This window comes from Marmota monax, unplaced genomic scaffold, assembly GCF_021218885.2.
Source record: "Marmota monax isolate L192 unplaced genomic scaffold, Marmota_monax_Labrador192_F-V1.1 WCK01_AAM20220418_F8-fsc00178, whole genome shotgun sequence".
NCBI classification, from domain to species: Eukaryota; Metazoa; Chordata; class Mammalia; order Rodentia; family Sciuridae; genus Marmota; species Marmota monax.
In genome coordinates, this window is record NW_026694501.1 from 1,087,230 (window position 1) to 1,112,936 (window position 25,707).

Below are 25,707 nucleotides of genomic sequence, written 5' to 3' on the forward strand. Positions count from 1 at the left end.
GAGGTTACGGTTGCATGTTGCCTAATACAAGTTATTGAGTTGAAGTTGCATTTGTTAATTTTAAAATATGGAAGGAAGTATGGTGTTTGGTCCACTTGAGGATTCACTCGATAGAGTATCAGACTTTGTTTCTTTTTTGTGGCACTGTAGAAATGTGAATGAGAACAAGTTGGTGACATCTTTCAGGTGGAAGCATTGTCCGAGGACGCACTCATCAAGTTGGCCAAGAAGCCATTTTGTGAATCCCCTGTTGACTCAAGTCTTTTGATAATGAATTCATGTATGGAGACGGTAATTCTTCATGGACCTTTGCATTTGGTGAGTCACAGAACATGTCTGAGTAGATAATCATTTACCAACATGTCCACAATAATCTCACATATTATGCATAACAGGTCATGGCTGGGTAAATATTACCATTTCCTTTTTTGCATTTAAGAAAACTAATAATGACATTATATGTTCTCCCTTTTTTTGCCTTGAAGTATGTCTGTGTCTTGACCAAGCATGATTGTTGGTAGGTAGGCTAGCAAGAACTTGAATTCAGGGATTTTACTGTCATGTCAATCTATTGTTTTTCATTGATTTCTATTAATATATGCAGGTTGGCATCCATTACCTTTTTAGCTTTTGACTTTCCCAGCTGTGGGCACCCTGACAGCCCTCAACCTCCTGTAAGCACAGACAACTCTATAAGGAACCTGAGGATAAATTTCCCTGTGCATGTCCCCTTGTGAAACTGCTTAGGCACTACGTGGGTAATGTACACACAGGTGGAATTTCTAGGTCAAAGTGTGCATGTTTCCTTCTTTGACTAAGCACTGCCAGGTGGCTCTTCTGAATAGCTCTACCTGTGGCCAGGATTGTATTATCTAGCTTTCTAACTTTTGCATGTGGAGTAGATACATAGTGGGAGCACACTGTTTTTGTTGGTATTTTTCTTGGTATCTCTTCTGATGCTTTTCACTGGGGGATTTTCTCCTGTGAAAATGGGCTTCCTCTGGATGCCTCTGCCCGTTCCTCTACTTGACCTTATTTTCTTCTTCTTTTTTAAATTTTTTTTCGATGTGACTTTTTAATTTTAGTTTTATTAAAGACATTATCCCTTGCCTGCATAGTCTATATCTAAAGCACTAGTCCTTGCTCCAAGGCCCAGCCTGCTCTCAGCTGCCCCAGGGGGGAACAGTCTTCAGTGTTAGCCAAGAGACACCCCTGCAGGGGGCACAAGTGCTCTGGCCCTCTGGTGACTTGCCAGCAGTGCTTTCCATGCACACAGAGGGTTTCAGACACGGAGTCAATAGTCTGGGTGGTCTTTTGTTGCCTTTTGATCTCAAGTTGAGCTCCTCTGGGAGGTCATATTGAAGTCCTTCTGTGTACCTGACCCATCATTTTAAACGATATTCCAAGTTCACTTTTTGTGTGTATGTTGGTTCTGGGGATTGAACCCAGGGCCTTGAGCCTGTTAGGCAAGTGACCTACCTGAGCTACACCCTCAGAGACCCTTGTAATTTTTTCCCCCTTGGTCACAAGGTCTAATTGCCAAGGCTGACCTCACACGTTCCTCTTGCCTCAGCCTCCCTGGTGGCTGGCATGACAGGCATGCACCTGGGACTGTCACACTCTAGCCTGTGATGGGAACTCATGTGCATCTGTCCAGGGCTGAGCATGGTTATGCAGTGCTCCAGGCTCCCTGCAGGGCTGTGGAGGCTTCTGGTGCCCAGCAGCCCTGGTGCCATGGCCAGTGCTCCTCCCAGCCGAGGACAGGCAGCTGCCCATTGCTGTAGGCTGACCTTATTTTCTTCTTATGGCATTGTTTGTCCATTACGAGTCTAACAGGTCTTCTAGAACCTTTAAACAATTAGTAAAATCCCTAAACAGTAAGTGAGCATGCACAGAAATTGGGCTAATGTTTTGGGAAGAACAATGTTGGATGATATTTTCATGGCTTGAATATATCATCCAACATGAAGTTACATTTTATTACTTACAAAATAATAAAATAATGAAGCAATACTATGGGCTGAGCCAAAATATATCCTTAGGATCTTAGCATTCTGTAATAAATCTGCATCACTTGAAGTATAGATTTGATCGTCTCTGGGTAATGAAATGCAAGTATAGGTATCAAAGCCAATGATCATCTGTTTCCAATTTTCTATGATTTGGATCAAGTGGTAAAGGGGTGATATTTATTAATAATGGATCAAATAGGTTCATAATTGTTTTAGAGTACAATTAGATGCCTTCAAACTTTAGGCTATATGGGCACATTTGAGAACGGTTCCAGCCATTCTCTCATCCTTTGGGTCATTCCCCTGCTATGTCATGTGAGACATTTTCTATGTGAGGCTTTAAGAAGAAGAAGAGAATATTCTGTAAAGAAAATCTTGTGATCTGAGCATTAAAAAATTGAATGGGTTCATTCAGAAATCAGAAGTTCTATTGAAAGATATTTGCATGAGCCAAATAAAACCTATTTCTAGGTGTCCTAGTGAGGACAAGGTTTTATCTTTATATGTCTCATTGTCTCTGCCTTGCGACCAGCTTCATGAAAGAAGGTTCAGTTCATAAGAAATTGCTAGTGAGTTTTCAGTTAAAGAGACAAGACTCTCATTACCTTTCACACAGCTCCGAGATGGCTTCTCCTAGCTCCCGCTTCCAGCCACCTAATGTGGTGGCGAGGTTTACCCAAGAGACTAGGGAGAGAGGGAGAGCACGCCAGGGAGTGAGCTTTTATTGGGGAATAAAAAATTCAAGGGAAAATCCCATCCAGTGAAGGTTAAGGGAGGCAGCATCCCAAGGTCAAGGACAACGATTGGGTCTTTAGGTCAGTGGCCAGGCACACCTCTGCACGGACAAGCCCTCGGACCTGGGAAAGGGTGGGGAATGGCTCTGACACAACTGTGTTTGAGCACCTCTCACCCAGCCAGGGAGGTAAGTCAAATCACGTGTGAGGATAGCCTCCCACAATTGTCTGTTGTTTTTTTTTTGTTGTTGTTGTTAAAATGAAATTCATATGTTGGCAGACCATTTTTTCAGATGTGTAACTAGATGCCATTTAAATTACCCACCTTTAAATGTAGACATTTTGTACATGAACACTGCCTGTCTGCACCTTTTTTAACAACCAGTCTGGGCTCAGGAGCCCAAATACCAATGTTAGCTGGAACATGTTCTCCAGTTTGGCCTATCTGCCAGTATCCCCTGAGGTCATCTGTTCAATGAGCTTCCTTACTCCTGCTCCCTCACTGGCTTTCATAGAAACCACATGCTGTCTATGAATCAGGGACACCAATCCCCCAACATTGTGTTCTTTGAGTATCCAAAGTCCCACTTTTCACTTCACCATGCCTGACATAGGCAGTAATATTTATCAGCAAATGCGAGGTTTTCAAACATCTAGGTCTTCCAGCCTCCTAAATTTGAGAAACAAAATCTGTGCTATGAATTACCCAGTGTCTTGTATTCTGCCATCACAACACAAACTATGCTGAGTCAATCAGCAGACTCCCAAGTGTTTACATTGTGGTAATTGACACCAAACATCTGTTTTGTAATTAAACCATTTTGGAGTACACAGTTGAGTGGCATTAAGCATGTTCATGTTGGTGTATAGGTGTCGCCACCCTGCATCTCCAGAACTCACGTGGACATACTCTTGCCATCAATGCTGAATTCTAGTGCCCTTGAGGCCCAGGAAAAGAACATTGTACTTTATCTTTTTATGAACCTGATAATTGAGAATCTGAGATAAGTGAAATCCTACAAAATTTGCCTTTCTCTGGACACGATCATTTTCAAGGGATGCATTTCCCCCCCACTCGTGGGCATACCAGGTCCACTGCCAACTCTGTGGGTGTTTCAAATGCACTCTCAGTGACAGTGGTGACTGTGTTCACATGAGCTGTCTGTCCAGCTCAGATCCCAGGATCTAGGGTCTTTGGTTCCACGCAGCCTATAGGTTGCCTCCTCCTCTAGGTCTCTGCAGGCCAGTGGCGCGAAGGCCCTGGGCCTGTTGGTTTCTTTAGGTGAGTGCAATACGTGTCCACAGTGTCGTGGGTCATAATGGACTATAAATAGAAGCAATGCCTGGATACTCCTGGGATCTCAGTGGGCTCAGCCTGCGTGCTGAGAATTGTTGTGACCTCCTAATTAATGGGCTCCCAGAATCCCAGAGGAAAGGGCAAGTCCAGAGCCAGCGGAATCTCAGTGTCTCTGAGAGAACTTTTGGGGTGGGGGGCCGGGATACATTGATGTGATGACTCTGATGCAGAGTCACGTGCTTCGAATCCAGATAGAGGTGCTCAGGAGCAGCCTGGGCTGGCACGTGGGTTCCCCACCTCCACACCCGTGGAACATCTCAGGGCTCTGAGAAGCACAGCAGCCTGACCACGTGAGGGCATCTGCTGTCTCTGCATACAGTGAGCTGGGTTTTCTTCACGTCTCTCAACAATTCCACATAACACCAGCTCTGAACCCAGAGTCCTGGGCACTTAGTTGAGCTCCATCAGCTCCCACCTCTCTCTACCTGACAGAGCCCTCCTGGCTCCCTCTGCACTCATTACATTGAAGATGAAAACCTGGAGGGTGGGACTTCCCGTCATCCAGAAGTTCCCAAACACATTCCACTGTGTCATTTGTTCCTGGAACCCAAATGGTTGGGGTGGGCCACAGGCACCCTGGCATCCATGTGTGGGAACCATGGTAGTATAATCAAGAAACAGGAAGGAGAGGGGTTGGACTGATGTGTACAGATGGCAGGGCATAGTACAGAGTGGAATGGAGAGTTCTCACCCGGGGTGATTGTTGTGATGTGCACAAATGCTCTGCTGGTGCTGGGTGCCCCCATGGTTTCCGGGGTCTTGAAAGGCTACAGATGCCCACAGAGTGTTCTCAGATGCACATAGTGGGAGGCCCATTGCCCACTACGTACCTGTGGAAGAAGTAGGAGACCCCCTTAGTGTGGAGGTGCCATCTAGAAGGCAGTCTCACTTCTCTGAAAAACTTGATTGGAAAAAAAGGGTATGGACCTGTGCCCAAAGGGCCATATATGCTCCTGGAAGTTGGTGGTGGAAATAGTTCTCCATCCATTAATCACTCCCTCACTCACTAATGTCCTTGTGTCCTTGAGAAAGGCTCTCCCTTTCCTGGTTTTCCTGAATAGAAATCCTCTTGCATCTTGAGTGAATAGTGGTATGCATTGTGCAGAGGGTGTTGGTCCACTGAGCATCTTAGAGACTGTCCTTTATGGAGCCTTTATGGGGAATGAGGCCAGGGTCCTAACTGTGGTTAGTGTGAGGACACCGTGGTTTCAGCAGAGGGAAAGAAGGACAAGGGAAACTCAGAAGTCCCTTCATGGCCCCTGGAGTTAGAGGACTTACCCCTTTGCACCTGGGATCAGGAGACCTCATTTCCTTGAGGACACGCACACTCAGGGGTAGGTCTTGAGTGTGGGGTCCTTACTGGGGTCCAGGGCTATTGTTAGCCACCAGCAATGACAGTGCTCTCCATGCTCAGTGGAGCCATTTTTGCCAGGAAAGAGAGCCCATGGTCACGCCTTGTCCAAAGCATCCCACGCCAGGGGCTCCCATCCCTAGCACTCCTGTCCTGAAAGGAAGCCCCTCAGAGGCAAGGTGGGTCCAACCACCTCCCATGTGTTCACTCATCACCGTGTTCCAGCAGTCACCCCAGTTAACAGTCCTGATGGGACTGGATGTGGCTCAGAATGTCACCCTCATGAGCTCTACCCTGCTCCAGCTGCAGTTCTGCAGTGGGAGAAACACAAAACCTCAAAACACATGCACAGGAATGAAAAGAGCAAGAGCCAGAGCCAAACAGGCCAGGTGTGGCAAGGACAGCTGGAGTGCCTAGGTTGGGACTCAGAATTATGTCAGTGGGGTGGCATTGCTGCTGGCACCAGCATGATAACAGAGAGCCAGCCCTGCTCATTTTGGGGAGCAGTGTGTTGGGGAAGGCAGCAGAAATTGAGAGGCAGGATTGAGTTTGGCCCTAGGAGGAGGTTGGGTAAAAGGCCAGTGTGGGTTGGAGGGCCTGGGCAGATAGAGAGAGGCCAGGGCACACCCCAAAGCCTGGAGACTGCACTTGATGTCCAGGGTTGTGAGACACCACCTCCCCTCTAACTCACAACTGAGAGCAAGAGGCATTGATCAGTTCAGTTTGTGTGCGGCTGCATCCAAGGTGGCTCGGCTAGGCACCTCTGTTTCCTCGACTCAGGAGGCTGGGAGTCCAGGCTCCACCGAGGCTCGGCTGGGAGGATCAGAGTCTGAGTTCATGCCTGTGTTCCTGGTAGGATCCATGTTGGCTAGCCTCAGTGTTTTTGTAATGAGAGGATGGGTGACTGTCATGTCTTTATCACAGGACACACTTGCTAAATGGATTTGTTTGCTCTGAGGAGGAAAGAGAGAGAGGGAAGTGGTGCTGGAGACAGGGATGCAGACAGGGGTCATGGACTTGGCATAACTCAGTCTTGGAGATGACATCCCATCACCTATACCCACTTCAATTCCCATGAATCCAGAGGCTGAGCCCCTTGAGGTGAGGGGTGAACTGGTTCTGGCAGCAGGATGCTGTGGTACCTCGGAGTCTCTGTGAGACCCCAACACTCGACGCACTTGGCCCTTTGGAATTCTTAGGAGAAGCCTTGGGAAGTTGTAGGGCAGAGGGGAGCAGCCTCTGCATCTCAGTCGCCTCCAACTTGCCATGGTGCAGAGTGGGAACTGCAGCCAGGATGGGACGGACATTGGCCACGTCCCTGTGTGGGACACAGGCCTGATTGAGTTGGGGTGCATTCTTTGTCTCTCCCCTTCTTGTGATTGTCCCATCTCTACGTTTGTGCTTTAGCCACCTGTGAGTCCCATCTCTGGTTTCAGAGAGAATAGAGGCTGTTATGGGCCAATAGACACAATAACCCTAGAGATTAGATGCTACCCTGCTTTCCAGAAAAGACTGGGCACACCATGAGTTGCACAATGATGAGACCAGGGTCCAAAAGCTGCTGAGAGGGAAGGACTGGTTGTGAATGCATTTTTGAAGGCTCCAAGCTGGAACTCTAGTGGCACCAAGCAGGGCAGACGCTGGTGGGGGTATTTGGGTAGTTGTTGGTGAACACATGCGCACCTTATATGGGTAGGCATGGAGGAGAAATCAGCAGCCCATAGGGCTTTTGAAAGTGGTCTTATGTGAAAAGAGGCTCAGGTGTGGGCACAGGAAATGACATCATCGCCTTGACAATGGATCAAACAGAACATGGAACCCTGGTATCCAGGCACCCACTTCACTGACCAAGCCATCTGAGCTCATTTGGTTGGAGTCACTGGAGTGAGAAGGATGTTCTCCTGTGGTTGCAAACAATGCCGAACCTCAGGCTCCCAGGAATCTCAGGGGGGCCCAGTAGCCCTTTTGTGGCTACACTGGGTGAGGCTTCATCTTAGACGCCAGAGCCTCTGGCGATTGTTGCAGAGGAGCTCAAGAATAACAGTGAGTAGCACAGGGCAGGGGAGCCCAGCAGGCCCTCTAGTCTGATCCCTGATGAATGGCCCAGGACTCCTATTCTGACTGCGTGCGTGTGTGTGTGTGTGTGTGTGTGTGTATTTGTACTGATGGGAACTGTCCCATTGTGCTTTGACTCTAGTGTATTGGCACAAGGCATTTTTCTGTTTGTCACCATTTCCATTTTGAACCCACCATTCTTGGTCCCAACCCAGGGTGAAAATGATCAGAACACGGAGGAGCCCTTCAGGGTACAGAGCCTTGAATCTTACAGGCAGGACCAGCTTAGGAATGAGCTCCTGCCTGACATTTGTGGGAGGAACCTACATTTCAGCAGCAACATGGGGTTAATCTCCTGGGATTTCATCCCCACCCAGCAGGTGCTGGATCTCTTGTTCCCAAGGTAAGCACCAGACCACGAAGCCCAAGTGTGTAGCACCCTCATGCCTGGGTCTTGGGGCTGCCATGTACCTCTCAGGGACCCAAAGGTTTGTGATACCTAGTGAGATAGAGGACCACGCTCATAGTGGAATGTCAGCCCCGAGTGGGACGAGTCCTGGAGGTGCCTGCCACAGCCTTGCAAGGGGAGTGAACTCCCCCCTCTCAGGCAGAGAAACCATCCTGACTCCAGCTGATCCACAGAGGTCCGTGGAGCAGTCCCCACACACTGGGCACCACAGCTCAAAGGTATGCACTGAGCTCATTCCCAGGTGGACTCAGTGAGGCCAGGTGGTCTTTCTGGTGTGATGTTGGCTTCGTGAAGAAAGTAGATCTGTGCCAGAGGCGTCTCAAAACTCGGGCCTTGGGCAAAGCACTTTTGGGTTAATAAAGACATGTTAGTTTCCATAGTGGGCCAGAGCTTCCTAGCTGGGACATAGCTGGACGGGGGCTTTGGAGATGGCAGCTCCCACAACCAGAGAGATATGTGGGAATCAGCAACTTGGGCTCATTCACTGATGAACAAGGAGAAAGCACCCACTGTGTGAAGACACGTTTCCAGTCACGTTTCATAATTCAGTGAAAAATGGGGTGCAAATGACTGCCATTGTGTCCCTTTTCATGGGGGTCAGCCTGAAACCGCAGGTGCCATGAGTACATATCCTACATGTGACAGCATCCCTGACTCCATGAGGCATAACTGCACGTTGTCCTCTTCAGTGAACATGGTGGACCCTGGACCAACTTCAACATGGAATGGACTTGGGGTCAAGAGGGTGGGCTCCTGTTTCCAGAATAGGGACTTGCAAGGTGATTTGACTTGGGAAGGCTGAGGAAAGACTGTTCTCCCCAATTCTGTTTCCTGCATGCAGTGTAAGGTCCGGGGCTTCAGCAGTAGGAGGGGTAAGGCAGGGAGTTGTAGGTAGTCATGGTCCTCTGGGGAAGGCCCTGGGACGATGGATCCCCCCACACTACACCTCCCAGTCCTCCCCCAGGGCCACAGAGATGTGCTCTGCACTCATGGGAAAAGAGAGGTCCGTTGCTGCTCAGGGGGACTCAGTGAGAGCTCACAGAGAATGAGGTAGCATTGCAGCCCACGCCAGGGGAGGAGGTGTCTCTGGAGCCCTGAGAAGAGTGGGCAGGAGGACAGACACTCCTGGAAGGTGCATTCCAGGTTGGAGAGCACGTAGCCAAGAGGAAGAAGAGTGTCAGGCCTGCCCAGAGGAGGGGAGAGCTGGTCATACCATGGATCTAACGCTCCTTCGTTGAAGGTTCTTTGCCTCGCGACCTGTCCTGTCCCTGCCTGTACAGCCACTGTGACTTGTCTGAGGTTGACTGGTGTGTTCAGAACCAGGGAAGGTTCAGGAGTGTAGCGTCAGAGGTTTGCTCTGGAGGCCGTGGCGAAGGCAAGGCCAGGGTTTTGCTGACTCCCCTCCTGCCTCCCCACAGTGCCTCACCTTCCTTCCCGGGGACCTGGGTGGACTTCTACACCGAGGCTTCCCATCAGCCTCCAGGCTCTCTGAGTCTGCAGCTGCTGCTGCGATCCATGTGGCTCCTTCTGGGTGGCTTGAACCTGGAGCACCAAGCCCACCACCTGCTGGCCCAGACTGAAGATGGCAAATCAAGCCAGGCAGAGCCTGAGAGCCAGGCGGACTGGGGTGAGTACCCAAGGGTATATGAGGAAAGGTCCGACTGTTGTCCCACTGCGGGGAGTCTGTATGCGTGGTGTTGGGCTGGAAATGAGGATAAGCCTTTGTCCACTCAGGAAGTGACCCCAGTCTGCAAAGAGGTCCTGTGTGGGCTAAGGGCCTGAGTTCTTCCTGGCAGCAGGGGTATTGTCTGTCTGTGCGAAGGTCAGGGCAAGGCAGTCATGTTGGCATCTTTTCTCCTCTAGCTACAAGCTCAGTTCCTGTCACGGCTCCTAAGCCAACCCCAGAGCCAGAGCCTTCTCCCTGGGAAGGGGCAGAGCCGGAGTCCAGGACATCAGGGGTCTCCACTAGGAGCTCCTCACGGCCCCAGTACAACAAGCGGGTGGGAGGCAGCTGCCTCATTCACGTCTACCTGGAAAACGAAAGGACAACAAAGTATAAGAGCATCCTGGTGAGTCTTCGAGCAGGGGAGTCTCCTGGGAGCCCACACTGGGGAAGACCGAGTCCACAGCAAACACCTTGGACTAGGCCTGTCTTCTTGAATTGGAGCTTCTGAAAGGTCAGGAAGGAGAGCAGAAAATGAGGAAGAGAGAGTTCGGTGTTAAGAGCTTGACCTGAGAGGCGGGGAGCAGCAGCATGCCAGGTCTGGGTGGGAGTGGGCCTGCGTGTTTTGGGGTGTGCAGGCCAGAAGTGCAGGAGCGAGTGCTGGGTTCAGAGGAGGTCAGAGAACTATCGAGGGTACAGGCCGTCCTCTACCGACCTTGGTATTGAGGAGGAGTATATTGAACAGTGGAGGTTGAAGCAGAGGAGTTGGCAGTCATTTTCTTGTGTGTGGGAGGGGATATGTTGCTGGTTGAAGGGAAGGGAGCCATTGTGGGATGATTAGGGTGGGTAGGTGTGGGTCACAGACAACTGGGGGCCTTGGAGGGGTCCATTAGTGTCCTAGTTTGCATGTATGTGAATAGAGAGTTAGCGGCTCTCTCTGCAGAATTTTCCTGGGTGTGGAGTATCCATCATGAGACTCTGGTGTCCAGCTGCAGGGGAGCCATGTTGAACCACCTCACCTGCTGGGTCCATACCTCCTGACACCCCAGCAAGCACTGACACTCTTGAGGCCAGCAGCTTCCAGGCCTATCATTAAAGAGTCCTGAGTGTGTGTTGTGCCCTGGCTGTCAGGACCAAAGCACCTAGGGATTGTTCCTGATCTGCACACAAATGCTGCTGCATCCCAGACCAGAGCAGGGATATGGAAGCTCACTGGACCATACCTCCCATCTTGATGGGACTAGAGTGTGTCTGTGCAAAGCCTGTTTGGTCCTTGTTCCCTTCTCCCTGTAGGGCATAGCAGGTTCAAGCAAACTCTTGTACCAAGATTGGGCTAGAAGCACATAGGAAGACCCCACATGATCACATGAAGGCCTCAGGTAGCAGGGTAACAAGATGGTGCCCTTGTGTTGAGAGCTCAGTTGTCTCTGATTGTCCTTGAGCACTGTCCTCTGGGTAGCTACTCCCCAATTCCCTCTCTGATGCGCTTTCTCCAACCCTGCTCAGGTGACCTGCCAGGACAGGGTTCCAGTCATTATCCGCAGGGCCCTAGATGCACACTTGCTCCAGCAGGAGGATCCAGAAAACTTTGAGCTTCTGCAAATTGTCTCGAACCATCAGAGTAAGTGGAACAATCAGAGGGTAGGGAGCAGTGAGTCACAGTGGGCTCAGGATAACTGGGAGCCAAAACACAGTGTGCGTTGGCCCAATGCCCAGGAAGAGTATGGTGGGACTTGTGCGCGAAACAAAGTGTAATGATGGGGCATAAATCTGCAGGTTCTTCATGTTCCCCAGGGGCTGTGGACCTGCCTACCATGTGTTCTTTCCTTGGTCTGAGGAGGCATTGCAAAGCTATTATCCATGAGGGGCCAAGAAGAGAGGCTCCTTTGTCTTGTGTCACAGAAGACAGACAACCACAGGGTGCCTACTTTGGCGGCCTTTCCTGACAGAGATGAGTACATGAGAAAAGCAGTTCAATGAAGAATCATTTCTGGCTTCCAATCTTTCTATTCATTGCAAACTGAGTCCACTTAGGACCAGAGGCCATTTCTAGAGAGAAGTGTGTGGTAGAATAGAACCCTTCACAGCTTGTAAACTCTTCTTGGAGAGAGAGAGAGAGAGAGAGAGAGAGAGAGAGAGAGAGAAAGAAGAAGAAGAAGAAGGAGGAGGAGGAGGAGAAGGAGAAGAAGAAGAAGATGGCAGAGGAGGAGGAGGAGGAAGAGGAAGAAGAGGAGGAAGAGGAGGAGGAGAAGGAGGAATAGAAAAATGAAATGAAAATGAGTTGAAGGAGGAGACAATGAACAAGAAGGTCAAGATGACCATAAGAAGAAGCATGAGGAGAAAATGAAGAAGGACAAGAACAAGAAGGAGAAACACAAGCCAAACAACTAATATAACAATAAATCGATTAAAACTGTGAATGAGAATTATACTGATGAGGAGGAAATGCAGAAGTGGGGAACTCAAGAGAAACATATTTCTCTGTATGGCACAGCCCTGCTGTGGACATCCTCCACCCACGCCTAACACACCTCCAATCCATACCCCTCAAATTAGCATAGCCCTGTATGAGTGGATGAATCCACTGGCAAGGTGGAGGCACCCACCTTCAAGTGCTTTTCCCCAAACCCACCTGTGATCATTGCTGCAGTGGGGAGAAAACCTTCAACACATGAGTCTTTGGGGGCCAATCCAGATGCAAAGTCTAGCTGTTTCTCTTTGGCAGGTTAACGTGAACTGAGAGGTTCTGGGGTGCAAGGGGCTATTTCCTTGAAAGGTGTTCCTGTAGTGGACCTCCTGTGCACAGAGGGTCCTCAGGGAGGAATCAGTGGGGAGTCTTTGGTGGAACAGTAGCTGGATTTGCGGGCTCTCAGGTCTGTGTGTGAGACCTGAGCTGGCAGAGGCTCTCAGTTGTGGGGGATGTTGGGTAGTGTCTTCCTTGAGTGTCACCTACCATGCCTCTGCCCCTGCCTCTCCAGAGCTGAGGATCCCTGCTGATGGGAACGTATATTACGCCCTGGATGGCAGAGTGGATTATAACTTTCTTCTTCGGGAAACAGCTGCCAGCAAGTGGTTCAAGGTCAAGCCAAAGGAGGTAAACAGCCACCTTCTTCAGTCTTTACTCCTGGTGCCACTCTACATCCTCCAAGGGGACAAGAACCTCAGGTTCTGGATGGATGTTGTAGAATGCCCATAGAGCCAACTGCCAGGCTGGGTGGGGTGCAGGTGCTGGGCTTTGCTGATGTTGTCATCCCCCACAGTTCTTGGAGCCTTCTATGGCAGTGGCATCCAGGATCCCAGCAGCTGTGAGCAGCAGCTCTGCAGTGGCTGCAGGACCATTGCCCCAGGCCACCCAAAGCAATGAGCGCTGCATGAGAAAAGTCACCAGTAGCAGCTCCTCACTGCTTCACTCCAGCGAGCAGGTGGAAGACAGCCGCTTGGTTCACGTCCTCCTAGAGGGACAGAGCCCGAGGGAGACAAAGCGCATCCTGGTAAGCCCGACAGCAGGGCTGCCTCCTGGGTGTCCACACAGTGGAAGGCAGGAGACACAGCCAACCCCGGGGCAGTCAGGACCAAAATTTTCAGTGTATCTCCCTCTTCCACCCACAAAGGCAGCCTGCATCCCAGAGCACACTTGGCACGCAGGTCCCTGGCCCATTGCTCTCATCTCAGTGAGATGAGAGTGTGTCTGTGCATAGGCAGTTTGGTCCTTTGACCTGAGTGGAATGTGACTCCCCAGGGGGAGGGGAGATGGCAGGTACAGGCGGACATTTGTACCAAGATTGTTCTAGTAGCACGTTGCAAGAACCCAGGGGGTATATGGAGGCCACACTCAGGTAGCAGGATAACAAGATTGTGCCCTTGTATATATAGCTGAGATTTCTCCTGAATGTTTGACCAGAATCTTATGGGTAGCTCCTCTAAAACCCATTCTCTGATGACATTTGTCCCACCCTGATCCAGGTGACCTGTCAGGAGAGGGTGACGAGCCTCATCCGCAGGGCCTTGGACCAAAATTTGTTGCAGCATGAGGATGTGGACAACTTTGAGCTGCTGAGAATGATGTCTCTGCATGAGAGTAAGTAGGACAATCAGACAGTGGGGAGAAATGATCCACAGTGGGCTCAGGATAACTCACAGCCAAGAGAAAGTGGGCCTTGGCCCCAAAATAGCCAGAGTGTGGTGGGCCTGGTGCAGGAAACCAACTGCAATGATGGGCGTGTCCAATGTGGAGGTGCTCAATGAGGCCCCAGGGGGCTGCTGGACCTCCCTACATGTGTTCTCCCCTGGACCTGGTCTGGCAATGCAAAGCTAATATCGATGAGGGGCAAGGAAGAGAGAGGCTCAATTGATCATCAGTTTGGTTTATGGCTCACTGATAAGGATGCCTTCAAATGAAGAGGAGGAGAACATGGGTCCTGATTGGATCAGCATTGCTATGGACGGAAGCAGCACAGGTCCCAATCCATAGCCAGGATATGAGAAGTCCTGCCTACTCACAAGAATGTCAGGATTGCAGCAACTGGGAACAGAACTCAGTGAAGAGGAAGTCAAGGCCAGGGGACACCTGTTTGGGTTCCTTTTGGAACAATTCCAAGTCCTCTGTGCCTGGGTTACCATCTCCTGAAGATATCAGAATGGCCAGGTTATTATTCCTTCCAGCAACTAAGAAGGGCATCTGAAGAACATAGGCCACAATGCTGAGCTGTCCACAATGCAGTGCTCTTTCCTTTCTTGTGAGCCAGACACTCCTAGCCTCCACCATCCCAGCCTGTCCACAATAGAACCCACCATCTGTCGGGCATGTAAGTGAGTTTTCCCATTTTCAAACACCACCTCATTTGGGTTGGCTCTGTCTTACACATGAGGAAGACTGCGGTGCAAGGAGCTAGCAAGGGGGCAGTGTCTGTGAATCTCAGGGACTTGGGAGGCTGCGCAGGAGGATGGGGATTTCCTAACAGCCTCAGAAACTTAGGGAGACCCTGTACCCAAGTCAAAAGGCCTGGGAATGGTCTCAGTGCTTAAGTGCCTCTGGTTTTATCCCTGGTACAAAAATAAGCCAGTCAATAAGGAATTACCAAACTGAGATTCTACGAAGGTGATTTCAGAAACACACTTTCAACCCAAGCATCAGTTGAGAGCAGCTCCAGACCAGGGGAGGTTTGTGTGTAACAGACATCAAAAGTGAGGACTACCGGGGGCCTGGAACCCACTAGGTGTGATGGCATCTATGCCTTATGGCAGGAGGGTGGCAGTGATGCTGGCCCTCTCCTAGATTTTGAAAACCTTGTTTTCATTGGGGAAGCTTTTTGGAGGGGGAATCTATTTTAGCAATCCTGGTCCAGATGAGGTGTTGACTACCACAGGTAGAAGCCTATCCAGAATGCGGTGTCTGTTATTCAGTCTTTCCTGACTGTGACAATGACAAAGAAAGGAAGTCACTTTTCTTTGGTCTTGGTTTCACTCCCGACCATTGATTGAGAACTGATTTCATCTTGGGGTTCTGAACCGAGGCTGCATCTGGGCAGAAGAGTGTGATAGATTTGAACTCCTCAGAGGACGCCCAACCATTGCCAGAGAAAGAAGGAGGAGGAGGAGGAGGAGAAAGAGGACATTCCTGAATGGGGAGAAGATCACACATTGAAGAGCAGGAGGAAGAAGAAGAAAAGGAAGGAGGTGAAACAGAAGGAAGGGTGGAGGGAGATACACAAGAAAAAGAACAAGAAGGAATCATGTAAGAACAAGAAAAAGACCCAGAAAGAACTACAAGAAGATGCAGGACAGAAAGAAGAGCCAGAAGTAGAACAAGAACCAGAATACAAGCACCAAGCAGACAGCTCATGATGAGAAACAATGGGAAGGAGAGCGAACCTAGAAAACTATAGAGTTCTCCAGGGATCACCCTGCTGAAGTCCTCCCAGGTCCATGCCCAACACACCTCTGATGGATACCACCTCCCCTCCGCGTATTCATCCATAAGTGGATTCATCCAAGGATTCCCTGAATGCCCATGTCCGAGCATGGCTGCACTGTGGAGAAAGGCTTAAGCACAGGAGCCTTTGCCAATCCTGATGCAAAGCCTAGCAGTGTCTCTTTGGCAGATCTGACCTGCACTGAAAAGTTCCGGGGCCCAAGGTGCTGTTTCCATTGTCAGGTGCTCTTTTGGTTTAGAATCCTGTACGTCATCTTCTCCAGGGAAGAATCATTGAGGGAGTCTTTGGTGGCACTGTAGCTGGATTGGAGGGCTCTCAATTCTGGTGCAGGCCCGCCCTGGTGGAGACTCTCAGGGGTTGGTGGTGTTTTGTGGTATAATCCTTGAGTGCCACCTAACAATTCTCTCCACTTCTCTCTGCAGAAATCAAGGTCCCTGACCACTCACTCATGTATCTGTCCATGAATCCGCGAATAAAATATCATTTCATCGTGAGGAAATGCCCCCAGGTCAAGGGAAAGGAGGTAAACTCCCACCTTATTCAAGCTGTACTTGTGCTGCCATTCCACTTCCACCTGGGAAATAAGAAGCTTCATCACCTAGACATATGTGCTAGAAGCCCATAGAGCCAACTGACGGGCTGGGTGGCTTTCTGTTTCTGGGCTTAGCTGATGTTCCATCCCCCACAGTTCTCAGAATCAACCTGCAAGTCCTCCAGGCCGCTTTCCCACAAGCTGGTGGGAGACACCTGCTTAATTCGTGTCCACTTAGAAACACAAAGTCCAAAGATGGCCAAGACTGTCCTGGTAAGCCTGGGAGCAGGGGTGTCCCCTGGTGCTTCCACCTGGGTGGGGAACAGACACTGGCCCAAGACCATGGACTACTCATGCCCTCTTGAATTTGGAGCTTCTGGATGATCAGGAGGATAGACGGGAATCAAGAAGGGAGAGGTCAGTGTGAAGGGCCGGAGCTGAGATGAGGGAGAGCAGCAGCTTGTCCACCGCCATGTCTGAGGGAGTCTGTGTGTCGGGTGGAAGCATGCAGTCTGGAAGGGCAGGGGCAGGTATGGGTGACAGATGAGAATAGGACAGGACCTAGGCTGCAGGTTCCCCTGTATGGGATGCTGGCGTCCATGGAGGAGGACAGCAGTATGAGGTTCTGCATGTTCCTTGAACAAGGAGCTGAAAGGGTCTGTCTGCAGAGTCGATATGGATGTAGAGCAAGCACACTAAATGTCCAGGTAACCTGCAGGACAGGAGCCCTTTCCAATGACCACCCTTGCCGGATGAGGTGCCCTCCTACACCCCAGCCAGCACTGAGCCTCTGGAGGCCAGGAGCTCTCGTGGCTATCTTTCAGCACTCCTGTGTGTGGTCATGTTCCTGGGTCTATTTTGGGCCCTGGCAATCCAGACCAAAGCCTCTAGGTTTTGTGCTGGGGCTACCCCAAATGCCGCCTGCATCCTCAGGCAGACCTGGGATCTTGGAGGCCACTGTCCCATTCCTCCCAACTTGTGGGATGAGATTCCATGTGTATACAGGTAGTGGGGTCCTTTCACCTCGAGTGGAGTGTGGCTCCACAAAGAGCAATGGCAGGTCCAGGCAGTCCTATGTACAAGGATTGGCCAGTAGCTTATGGGAAGAGCCCACGCGATGAGCAGGAGGCCAGCCTCAGGTAGTAGGGTCATGGATGTTGCTTTTGTATTTAGAGTTGAGGTGCCTCCATAATGCCTCTGCCCACTGTTCTTGAGTAGTGACTTCAAGGCCCATTTCCTGAAGGCCTGTCTCCCATGCTGCTCCAGGTGACCTGCCATGATAGGGCTCCTGTCGTCATCCGCAGGGCCCTCGAGCTACACTTGCTTACTCAGGAGAAGCCGGAGGAATATGAGCTGGGCCAAATCATCTCTCACCATCAGAGTAAGTGGGACAATCAGATGGCAGGGAGCAAGGATCAGGATGTGGACTCAGGTCAATTCTTAGCACCAAAGAGTAGTCTCTGATCCCCAAGAACACTCCAACACGGTGTGTTGGGGCTCATGCACAAAGCCAACTGCACTTCTGCAGGTGTAAGGTCTCGAGGTTCTATGGTATACCCCAGTGGCTATTGCGGCCCTCCACCAGGTGCCCTCCTCTGGACATGAACAGGCATCCAAAGCTGACATCATTGAGGAGTGAGGTGGAAAGCCTCTTCCCAGGAGCCCTATGGCTCCGTGGTCTGGGATAGGAGTGGTTTCAGAGGGAATGGGAATGCATGGGCTAAAGATGGAACTGGCACTTTTGTGGACAGAAGCAGTACTACTGAAAGCCTTCTTTGTGACCAGAAAACCACTGCCTGGGCAGAGTAGTGCCAGGATTCTAGCAAGCAGTAACTGGATGAAATTGGAAAGAAAATACAGGCTGGGAGACAGCCTGAATCATCTGTTTTTGGATAAATTCCATGGTCTTCCGCACCTGAGTCCACTTGCCAAGGAGTGATCACCATAGCCAGGTTAAGAACCCTCTAAAGTCAGGCCAATGTATTTTATGCAAAGAACCCTCACACAAAACCCAACTTTGTGCTGAGGAAAAGGAGCCTCTCCCAAAAGAATGATGAATGGATCCAGCCTCAACCTCACTCTCGTCCTGTAAAGAAGGCTCCAGCCCTCCTGAGGATGCTTGCAAAACCATTCTACTGCTGTGTGCCTGGGCGGGGCTGAGGCAGCCCAGGAATATTTACATTGATTACTATTTGCTTCAAAGTTTGAACCTATAGTTTGTCAGTGTCCTTGACCTTGTTTAGTAAGACAGTTGTTACTCTATCCCGTATTTGCTGTTTCCATTAATATATTATTATTTTAATATATATATATATTTTTTGTTACCTGATCTACTCTGATGATTTGAGTATATTAATGTAGCAGTGATTCCTAAAGGACACATCCAAACCAACAGGAAGGAATGTTTCATTCTATCAGCAAGAACTTTAGTTTTTAGGAGTATGGCAGATGGCATTATCTGAGTCAGTTTTCCAATGGGGGCAATGAAGTATTGGCTACCATGATACAGAAACAAACAAAGACACACAAACACACACTAGAGCACACACACACACACACTAGAGCACACACACACTAGAGCGCGCACACACACACACACACTAGAGCACACACATTCACTGAGAGATAGATAGACAGATGGAGTTGGTCTCTCCTGAAATACTTTGGAGACGTGGTTCTGATTTCTCCCATTTTAGAGTATTTTCAATTGCATAAGGTGTCCTGCAAATGAATCCCATGTCTGAAGAAGACATGCATGTGTACTTCACATGCCACTTTTCACATAACCAGAAGGTCATGTCATGTAATATTTTTCATGCAGCTGTGTTTTGACTGTGAACCATCCCATGAGGTCAGCTGTAGAATTTTCCACTGGTAGCATCACAATGGGGATCCACTCTTTGGATTTGGGGATATTTCTGATTTTCTTGATTCAGATTGCAATGATTGATATATGGTTTTTGATCAAAATTGTGCATTTGATGATAATGAATGCCATGCATCTAGGAATCTGTAGACTCTAGACAATGAATGCATGTCTACTGTTGCCTGGACTGGTCTGCAAAGTCCTGTAGCATTTGAGCATGTGTGAGGGCTTTATAGGGCTTGCAAAATGGTCAGATGGTCCTACATGAAGCTGAGCTCCTAGTGGTCTCCTCCACAGCATAAGGGCCAAGGAGAAACCCATTTCCACACAGAAGATGGGAAGCTACCTTATGAAGGTGATCGTAGGTGTGGGACACTCTTGCTAGGACCCTTTTTCTATTGGGCCAGAACTGTGCTCTGAATGTGCTTGCTGAGAAGAGCTTGGAATTTTCTAACTGAAGCAGTTTGTGCAAGCTGCTTCCACTTGCAGGAACAAAGTGTGTTCTCCTTGAGCACTTTGGGTTGTCCCTGGTTGAACTAGAGTGTGTCAGAAGCACTTGTAATGATTGGCATTCATGGTTTCACATTGAAGCCTCTGTGCCATCTGTCAACCACTGATGGCTGCAAGTGGGGCCCTGCCATTCAGTGAGTTTTCTGAAAAAGTAGGAGTTTTGGAGAACTGATCTTCTCAGCATTCCCCTTGCCTCCCCAAGTTGGGTGATGTCAATTATAAGGCTTCCTTGGGAGCACACATTTTATATTGGGCTGGAATTGGACTCTGGATGTGATTGCTGAAAATAGCTGGGGAGTGGGAGAATTATGTAATGTGCCTGGAAACGTGTCTTCACACACTGGGTGCTTTCTCCATGTTCATCAGTGAATGGAAGCTGTTTGCTGCAAGCAGTTTCAATTTGCTTTGTTGATTAACTTTGTTGTAAGTGGGCACATGCTATTTTTTTCTGTGTAATGACAAGTGGCGGGACAGCTTCCAAGAGTCTCGGTCGGATTAACACATACCCATTTTGGTTGCTTAAATCCTCCGATGTTTTCATTGAGTTTAGCCGCCATATAGGCTACTTTAGTCCCACAATCAATGCTCTGGATATAACCAGAGGGGGCCGAGTGCCGGGGCCCTCCCTTACACTCACAAGGGGCTCCAAAAAGATATTTATGAATATTCCCAGGTGGGGGGTCAAGCCCTCCTTCAGCAAACCTGTCCAGAAGGAATGCCACAAGCGGGGTCCAGCTCATGAGGTGTGTCTCGGCACTCACTTGAAGGGGTGAGAACAACAGCGGCAGGATCAGCCATCTTGGGAACTTTATTTTGTCTTGAATTTTCATTCACCGGTCTGGTGCAGCGCTCCGGGATCCAAATGGGCTTTTCAGTTCCTGGGGGAAAAACACATACAGCTCCCCTCACTCTAGCCAAGAGTGGAGCCGGGGGTTGCCACTTTCCGGTGGATAAATCTTTCCACCTTATTTGAGCATCTTGTACAGTGGGAGGGGAAAAGTGGCATTGTGCAGCCGTGCGCCCTCCAGTGTCAGTGAGTAAAAAATTTAAAGTAAATAAGGTTATGCTTAGAAGTGCTTGTGGTCCCTGACAATTCCGGTATATCTCCCCCTCTTTTGTTTTTTGTAAATAAGTTTTTAAATGTTGATGGGCTCATTCCACGATAGCTTGTCCCTGTGGATTATAAGGGATTCCAGTCTTATGATTAATTTCCCATTGGGTGCAAAACCGTTGAACCGCCTGGCTTACATATGTGGGACCATTATCGGTTTTGAGGCATCGTGGGGTGCCCATGGAGGAAAAGGCTTTTAGAAGATGACTGATAACATCCTTAGCCTTCTCTCCAGTATGTAAGGTGGCAAAAATGAAGCCAGAATATGTGTCAGTGGAAACATGTATAAAGGAGAGCTTACCAAAGCTAGGGAAGTGTGTAACATCAGTTTGCCAGACATCATTAGGTTGTAGTCCTCTTGGATTAACCCCAAGGGAAGGAGAATGAATAAATGGTGCACAGGTTGGACATAATGAGACAATCTGTAAAGCTTGGTCTCGTGAACATCCTGTGTGGAAGCGTAAAGACTGTGCATTTAAATGAAATTTGTTATGGAATTGTAAGGCCTTATCATATTCGGTCGTCACACAGGAAAGGCCAACAGCATGAGTAGCAGCGTCTGCTTTTGTGTTGCCCTCTGACAAAGGTCCAGGGAGCCCTGAATGGCTTCGGATGTGGCCAATGTATAGAGGATCTCGTCTAGCCCAAATGAGAAGCTGAACTACCTGTAGTTGTTCTGTGATGGGGGATTGCTTTCCAATATATGATGTTGTTTCTATGACTAGAGCCAGATTGGCTACATACAAGCTGTCAGTATATACATTAAGAGGAATAGAACTATAGACTTTGAGAGCTACGATTAAAGCTTCAACTTCCGCCTTTTGGGCCGACTGACCTGACACAGGTTGTCGGAGAATTTGAGATCCATCAAAAACGATGGCAAATCCATTTTTGGCCCAATCTGTATATACAGTTTGGGCTTTTGGAATAGGTTCCCTTTTCATAATCTTTGGGAAGATAATGGGACACCTTTTAAAGCTCTCCAAAAGTCTATGTTTAGGGAAGTGATTATCAATCTGACCCTTGAAGCTACACAGGAAAAGACACCAAAGGTCATATTCTTGTTGTAACTTGTGTATCATATCTTGAGTGTAAGGTTGAATAAGTATGTCAAAGGTTTTTGCAAACAATGCATCACCCAAATATTTAGCCTTCCAAATTAAGTTAATAACTAGCTCATAAAAGGGAGTCAATACCCGGGGGTTAGAAGCCGGCAAGTGGACCCAATAAATGGGACCCGTTTGCCAGAACACTCCTGTGGGAGTAATTTTAGAAGGTAGAACTATAAATGACAAGGGCAGAGAATAATCTATCTGCGTAATCTGCATGTCCTGCAGAGCCTCTTCTATTAGCCTCAGTGCTCGTAAGGCTTCTGGTGTAGGTACTCTATACGACGTAGGAGAAGGATCTCCTCGCAAGAGGTCATACAGGGGTTTGAGCTCTCCAGTTGGAATATGAAAGGACGGGCGCAGCCACTGTATTTCTCCGAGGAATGTCTGCCACTGATGTAAAGTTTTGAGCTGATTTATCTGGAACTGGGGTCTCTGGGGAAAGATTCCTATGTTATTAATGATGTATCCCAAATAATTGTAAGGGTGTTGAAACTGCACCTTTTCGGGTGCTATGACCAGCCCTGCCCCTTTTAGAAGGGATTGGAGGACTTCATAAGATTGAAGAAGACTTTTTTTCTTGGGCCCTGCCAGTAAGATGTCATCCATATAATGAATGAGGTAGAGCTGTGGGAACTGCTGTCGAAAGGGTCGCAAAACCTCAGCTACAAAATATTGGCACATTGTAGGACTATTAGTCATCCCTTGAGGTAGGACGGTCCATTCATACCGTTGGTAAGGTTCCCTAAAATTTGTGGAAGGCAAGGAAAAAGCGAAACGCTTTCGGTCTCGAGGGTCTAAGGGGATAGAGAAGAAACAATCTTTTAAATCTGTAACAATAAGATGCCAATCCTTTGGGATCGCAGTAGGAAAGGGTAGCCCTGGCTGTAAGGGTCCCATGGGTTGCATAGTTTTATTGATAGCTCGTAGGTCCTGAAGAAGTCTCCACTTTCCAGACCCCTTTTGTATAACAAAAATAGGGGTATTCCAAGGGGAGGTAGAGGGCACCACGTGTCCTAACTCAAGCTGGTCCTGAACTAATAGGGAAGCGGCCTGTAATTTGTCCTTAGTTAGGGGCCACTGTTCTACCCACACAGGGTCATCTGATAACCAAGTAATGGACAGTGGAGGTGGCCGCACTTCAGTGGCCCCTAGGATAAATTTCCCAGTCCTCTCCGGTCTCTTCCCCGCCGGGTAACCTGTTCTGCTGGATCCACGGGTGATATTCTGCCCTCATGTCTCTTTCCTAGTCCCCTTCCAGGGATCCATCCCATGTCTAGCATTGCATCATTAACAAAGTCATTATTTCCTTTCAAAGTCTGGGTAGTGAGAATAGCCCCCATTTGATGAAGCAAGTCCCTCCCCCAAAGGTTCGTGGGGAGTCCAGTCACCACATAAGGCTGGAAATGGCCACTATGTCCTTCGCCATCTCTCCATTTTAAAAAGGAGGCACTTCTTTTTGGTCGGGTTTGTCCTATCCCCTGTAACATGGCCGAGGGACTCTGGAGGGGCCAGGCAGGTGGCCATTGTTTTTTAGAAATGACAGAGACATCCGCCCCCGTGTCTAGTATTCCCTTGAAAGCCTTGTCCTGTATCTCAATGGTCAGGTTGGGACGCGAATCCAAATGAGCTATCCAAAAGGCCTGGGGAGTTCCAGTGAAGCCAAAGCTGACGTCGCCCCGGGACCCACGGAGGGCATGCCCAGGAATGGAAGCTAAAGGTAGCAGCAGCAATTGAGCTATACGCTCCCCGGGGGGAAGAATAACAATTCCTTGGATAGCTTCTACTACTATTTTTATTTCTCCCTGATAATCAGCATCAACAACCCCTGTAAGAATCTTCAAGCCCCACTGAGTTGCGCTACCTTGTCCCAACACTAGTCCCACCGTCCTCTCTGGCAGGGGTCCAAAAACCCCAGTAGGCAGCGTCTGAGGTCCCATTTGGGGAGTTAATACCGCTCGGGAGGTGGAACTGAGGTCCAGTCCTGCGCTTCCTGGTGTTCCCCTGGGGAGTTCCCAGATAGAAAGGGGTTGGTCAGTGGGAGGCGGCGGAGACGCCCACTCCCTGGGGCACTGTTCTGTCCCTGCACTGCCCCGTACACTTTGGCTTCCGGGGCCCGGGGCGGGCCCCTGCTCCCGTTTCCCAACGGTATTAGGTTACCCTGGATGTCAAACTTTGACCTGCACTCACTGCTCCAATGATTTCCTTTATGACATCTAGGACAAATTCCAGGCATCCCTCTGCCAGCACCCTCGCTCTTTTCCGGGAAGTTTCTCCTTATATGTCCCTCTTTTCCACATTTAAAACACCCCTTAGAGCGGGTTCCCCTGTTATCAGCTTTTTGCATTCCAGTCTTAAGGGCAGCAGCCAAAACCTGACCAGTAATATGAGGCCCATCTATATCTTTGCATGCTCGAATCATGTCATCTATACTTTTGGCCCGGGAGGACTTAATAGCATTTTGGCAGTAAGTGTTAGCGTTTTCATATGCCAGTTGTCTAATAAGTGGCATAGCCTGTTCCAGATTAGGGAATATTTTTCCAGCCGCCTGCATTAGGCAGGCTATAAAGTCCGAATAAGGTTCAGAGGGCCCTTGAGAGATCTTGGAAATTTTTGCTTCAGTCTTAGAAACGGGCAGGGCTTTCCAGGCATGAACTGCAGCTGAGGCTATTTGAGCATAAACACCTGGGTCGTAATTAATTTGTTGGCCTATGGTGGCATACTGCCCAGTTCCTGTCAACATTTCAGCATTTCGCTGTTGATGGCCCGCATTCAGGTTAATCTGAGCCAGCTCGCGGCACCTTTCATGATATTCACTTTTCCACAATAAGAAATCCCCTCCAGATAACACAGCCCTGCAAAGTTGCTGCCAATCATTGGGTATTAGTTGACTGGCTGAGAAAGACTCGAAGAGGGTCAATGTGAAAGGGGCATGAGGTCCATAATTAATGACCGCCTCCTTAAGCTGTTTTATGTCCTTGAAGGCTAGGGGGACATGGGCTCTGGCCGGCTGTCCATCAGCATCGGCGTTTTCAATCATTGGAAAAACCTGAGCCGCTCTAGAACCCCAGTGGACCCCTGCCCGTCTAGTAGGGGCGTCCTCATTCCAATCAGGATTATAGGGAGGAGGTGCGGCAATTGAGGGGGCCCTAGGCACCCTCACATTTGCCCTTTTAAGGTGATGTTCTAGTTCCTCTATCTCTCTTTCTAATCCCTCCTCTTCCTCAGAGAGAGAACTGAGGTCCTCAGGATCCTTTTTGGGCTTAGAAATCTGGTGGTGTTTCTTACCCCCTGAGCCCGAGTCCTCAAGAGGACCCTCATCCTTTAAGGATTCTGCCATTTGCTCTTCCTGCACCTGATTAAGGGCCTGTTCACATTCAGCAAGCTGATCCTTGATTTTTACTTTATCTGTTAATAAAGCATCCTTTACCAACCTCCATAAGGAAAAGGTGGCAACTGGGACACTGTCCGAGCCCCGGTCCCTCAATAATTTCTGAAGGTCATGCCTCACCAGGTCCCAGTCACTATTATTAAGAAATCCTCCTGTCAGAAACCAAGGACAAGCCTGGGCAATAATTTCAACGAATTCGGTTGCAGTCTTAGTTTTTATTCCTGTTCCTTGTGTATTTAACAGCTCTTTCAGTTCGTTGGCCAGACGAACCTTCGCTGTTGAGTTACCCATGGTACGTACCCTGTCTCTTTAAAATATCTTTAAACCAATCCTCCCCCTTCTTTCTTAGAAGGTGAGCCCCGTCCGCTTACCCCTGCTTTCCGGATCTCGGTGGGAACCTCCAATTGCCGCGTCCGGCCAAGGGAGCCGAGTCCGGCGAGGGACAGCGAGGTTAAAAGACACACAGGACACCAAGGTTCTTCATCCAGGAGTCAATAATCTTTATTGCTAACACACCTTTTTTTATACCCCAAGCAGCAGAAGTGGAAAACTACCCAAAAGCAGGAGGGAGGGGGGAGAAATTTAGTTTCAACATCTATTATTGTCAGGTACCG

At 49.1% G+C, this 25,707-nt stretch overlaps 1 protein-coding gene across 7 annotated transcripts; it reads left to right on the forward strand.

Moving 5' to 3' along the window:
- Nucleotides 1-173: 173 nt before the first annotated feature.
- LOC124076258 (ral guanine nucleotide dissociation stimulator-like) lies at nucleotides 174-18,430 on the forward strand. Of its 7 annotated transcripts, none has more exons than XM_058571406.1 (11): nucleotides 3,483-4,028; nucleotides 7,725-7,912; nucleotides 9,397-9,605; nucleotides 9,842-10,047; nucleotides 11,148-11,262; nucleotides 12,620-12,735; nucleotides 12,902-13,132; nucleotides 13,605-13,719; nucleotides 15,997-16,097; nucleotides 16,263-16,379; nucleotides 17,373-18,430. In XM_058571406.1, exons 2-11 carry the CDS (start codon nucleotides 7,851-7,853, stop codon nucleotides 17,568-17,570), a joined length of 1,470 nt encoding a protein of 489 aa, XP_058427389.1. In that variant the 5' UTR covers nucleotides 3,483-4,028; nucleotides 7,725-7,850; the 3' UTR covers nucleotides 17,571-18,430. The 7 variants fall into 7 exon arrangements, with proteins under 7 accessions (XP_058427390.1, XP_058427389.1, XP_046276035.1 ...); XM_046420079.2 differs by lacking the exon at nucleotides 3,483-4,028 and adding an exon at nucleotides 4,194-6,555; XM_058571407.1 differs by lacking the exons at nucleotides 3,483-4,028; nucleotides 7,725-7,912 and adding an exon at nucleotides 174-318.
- The last annotated feature ends 7,277 nt before the right edge of the window (nucleotides 18,431-25,707 follow it).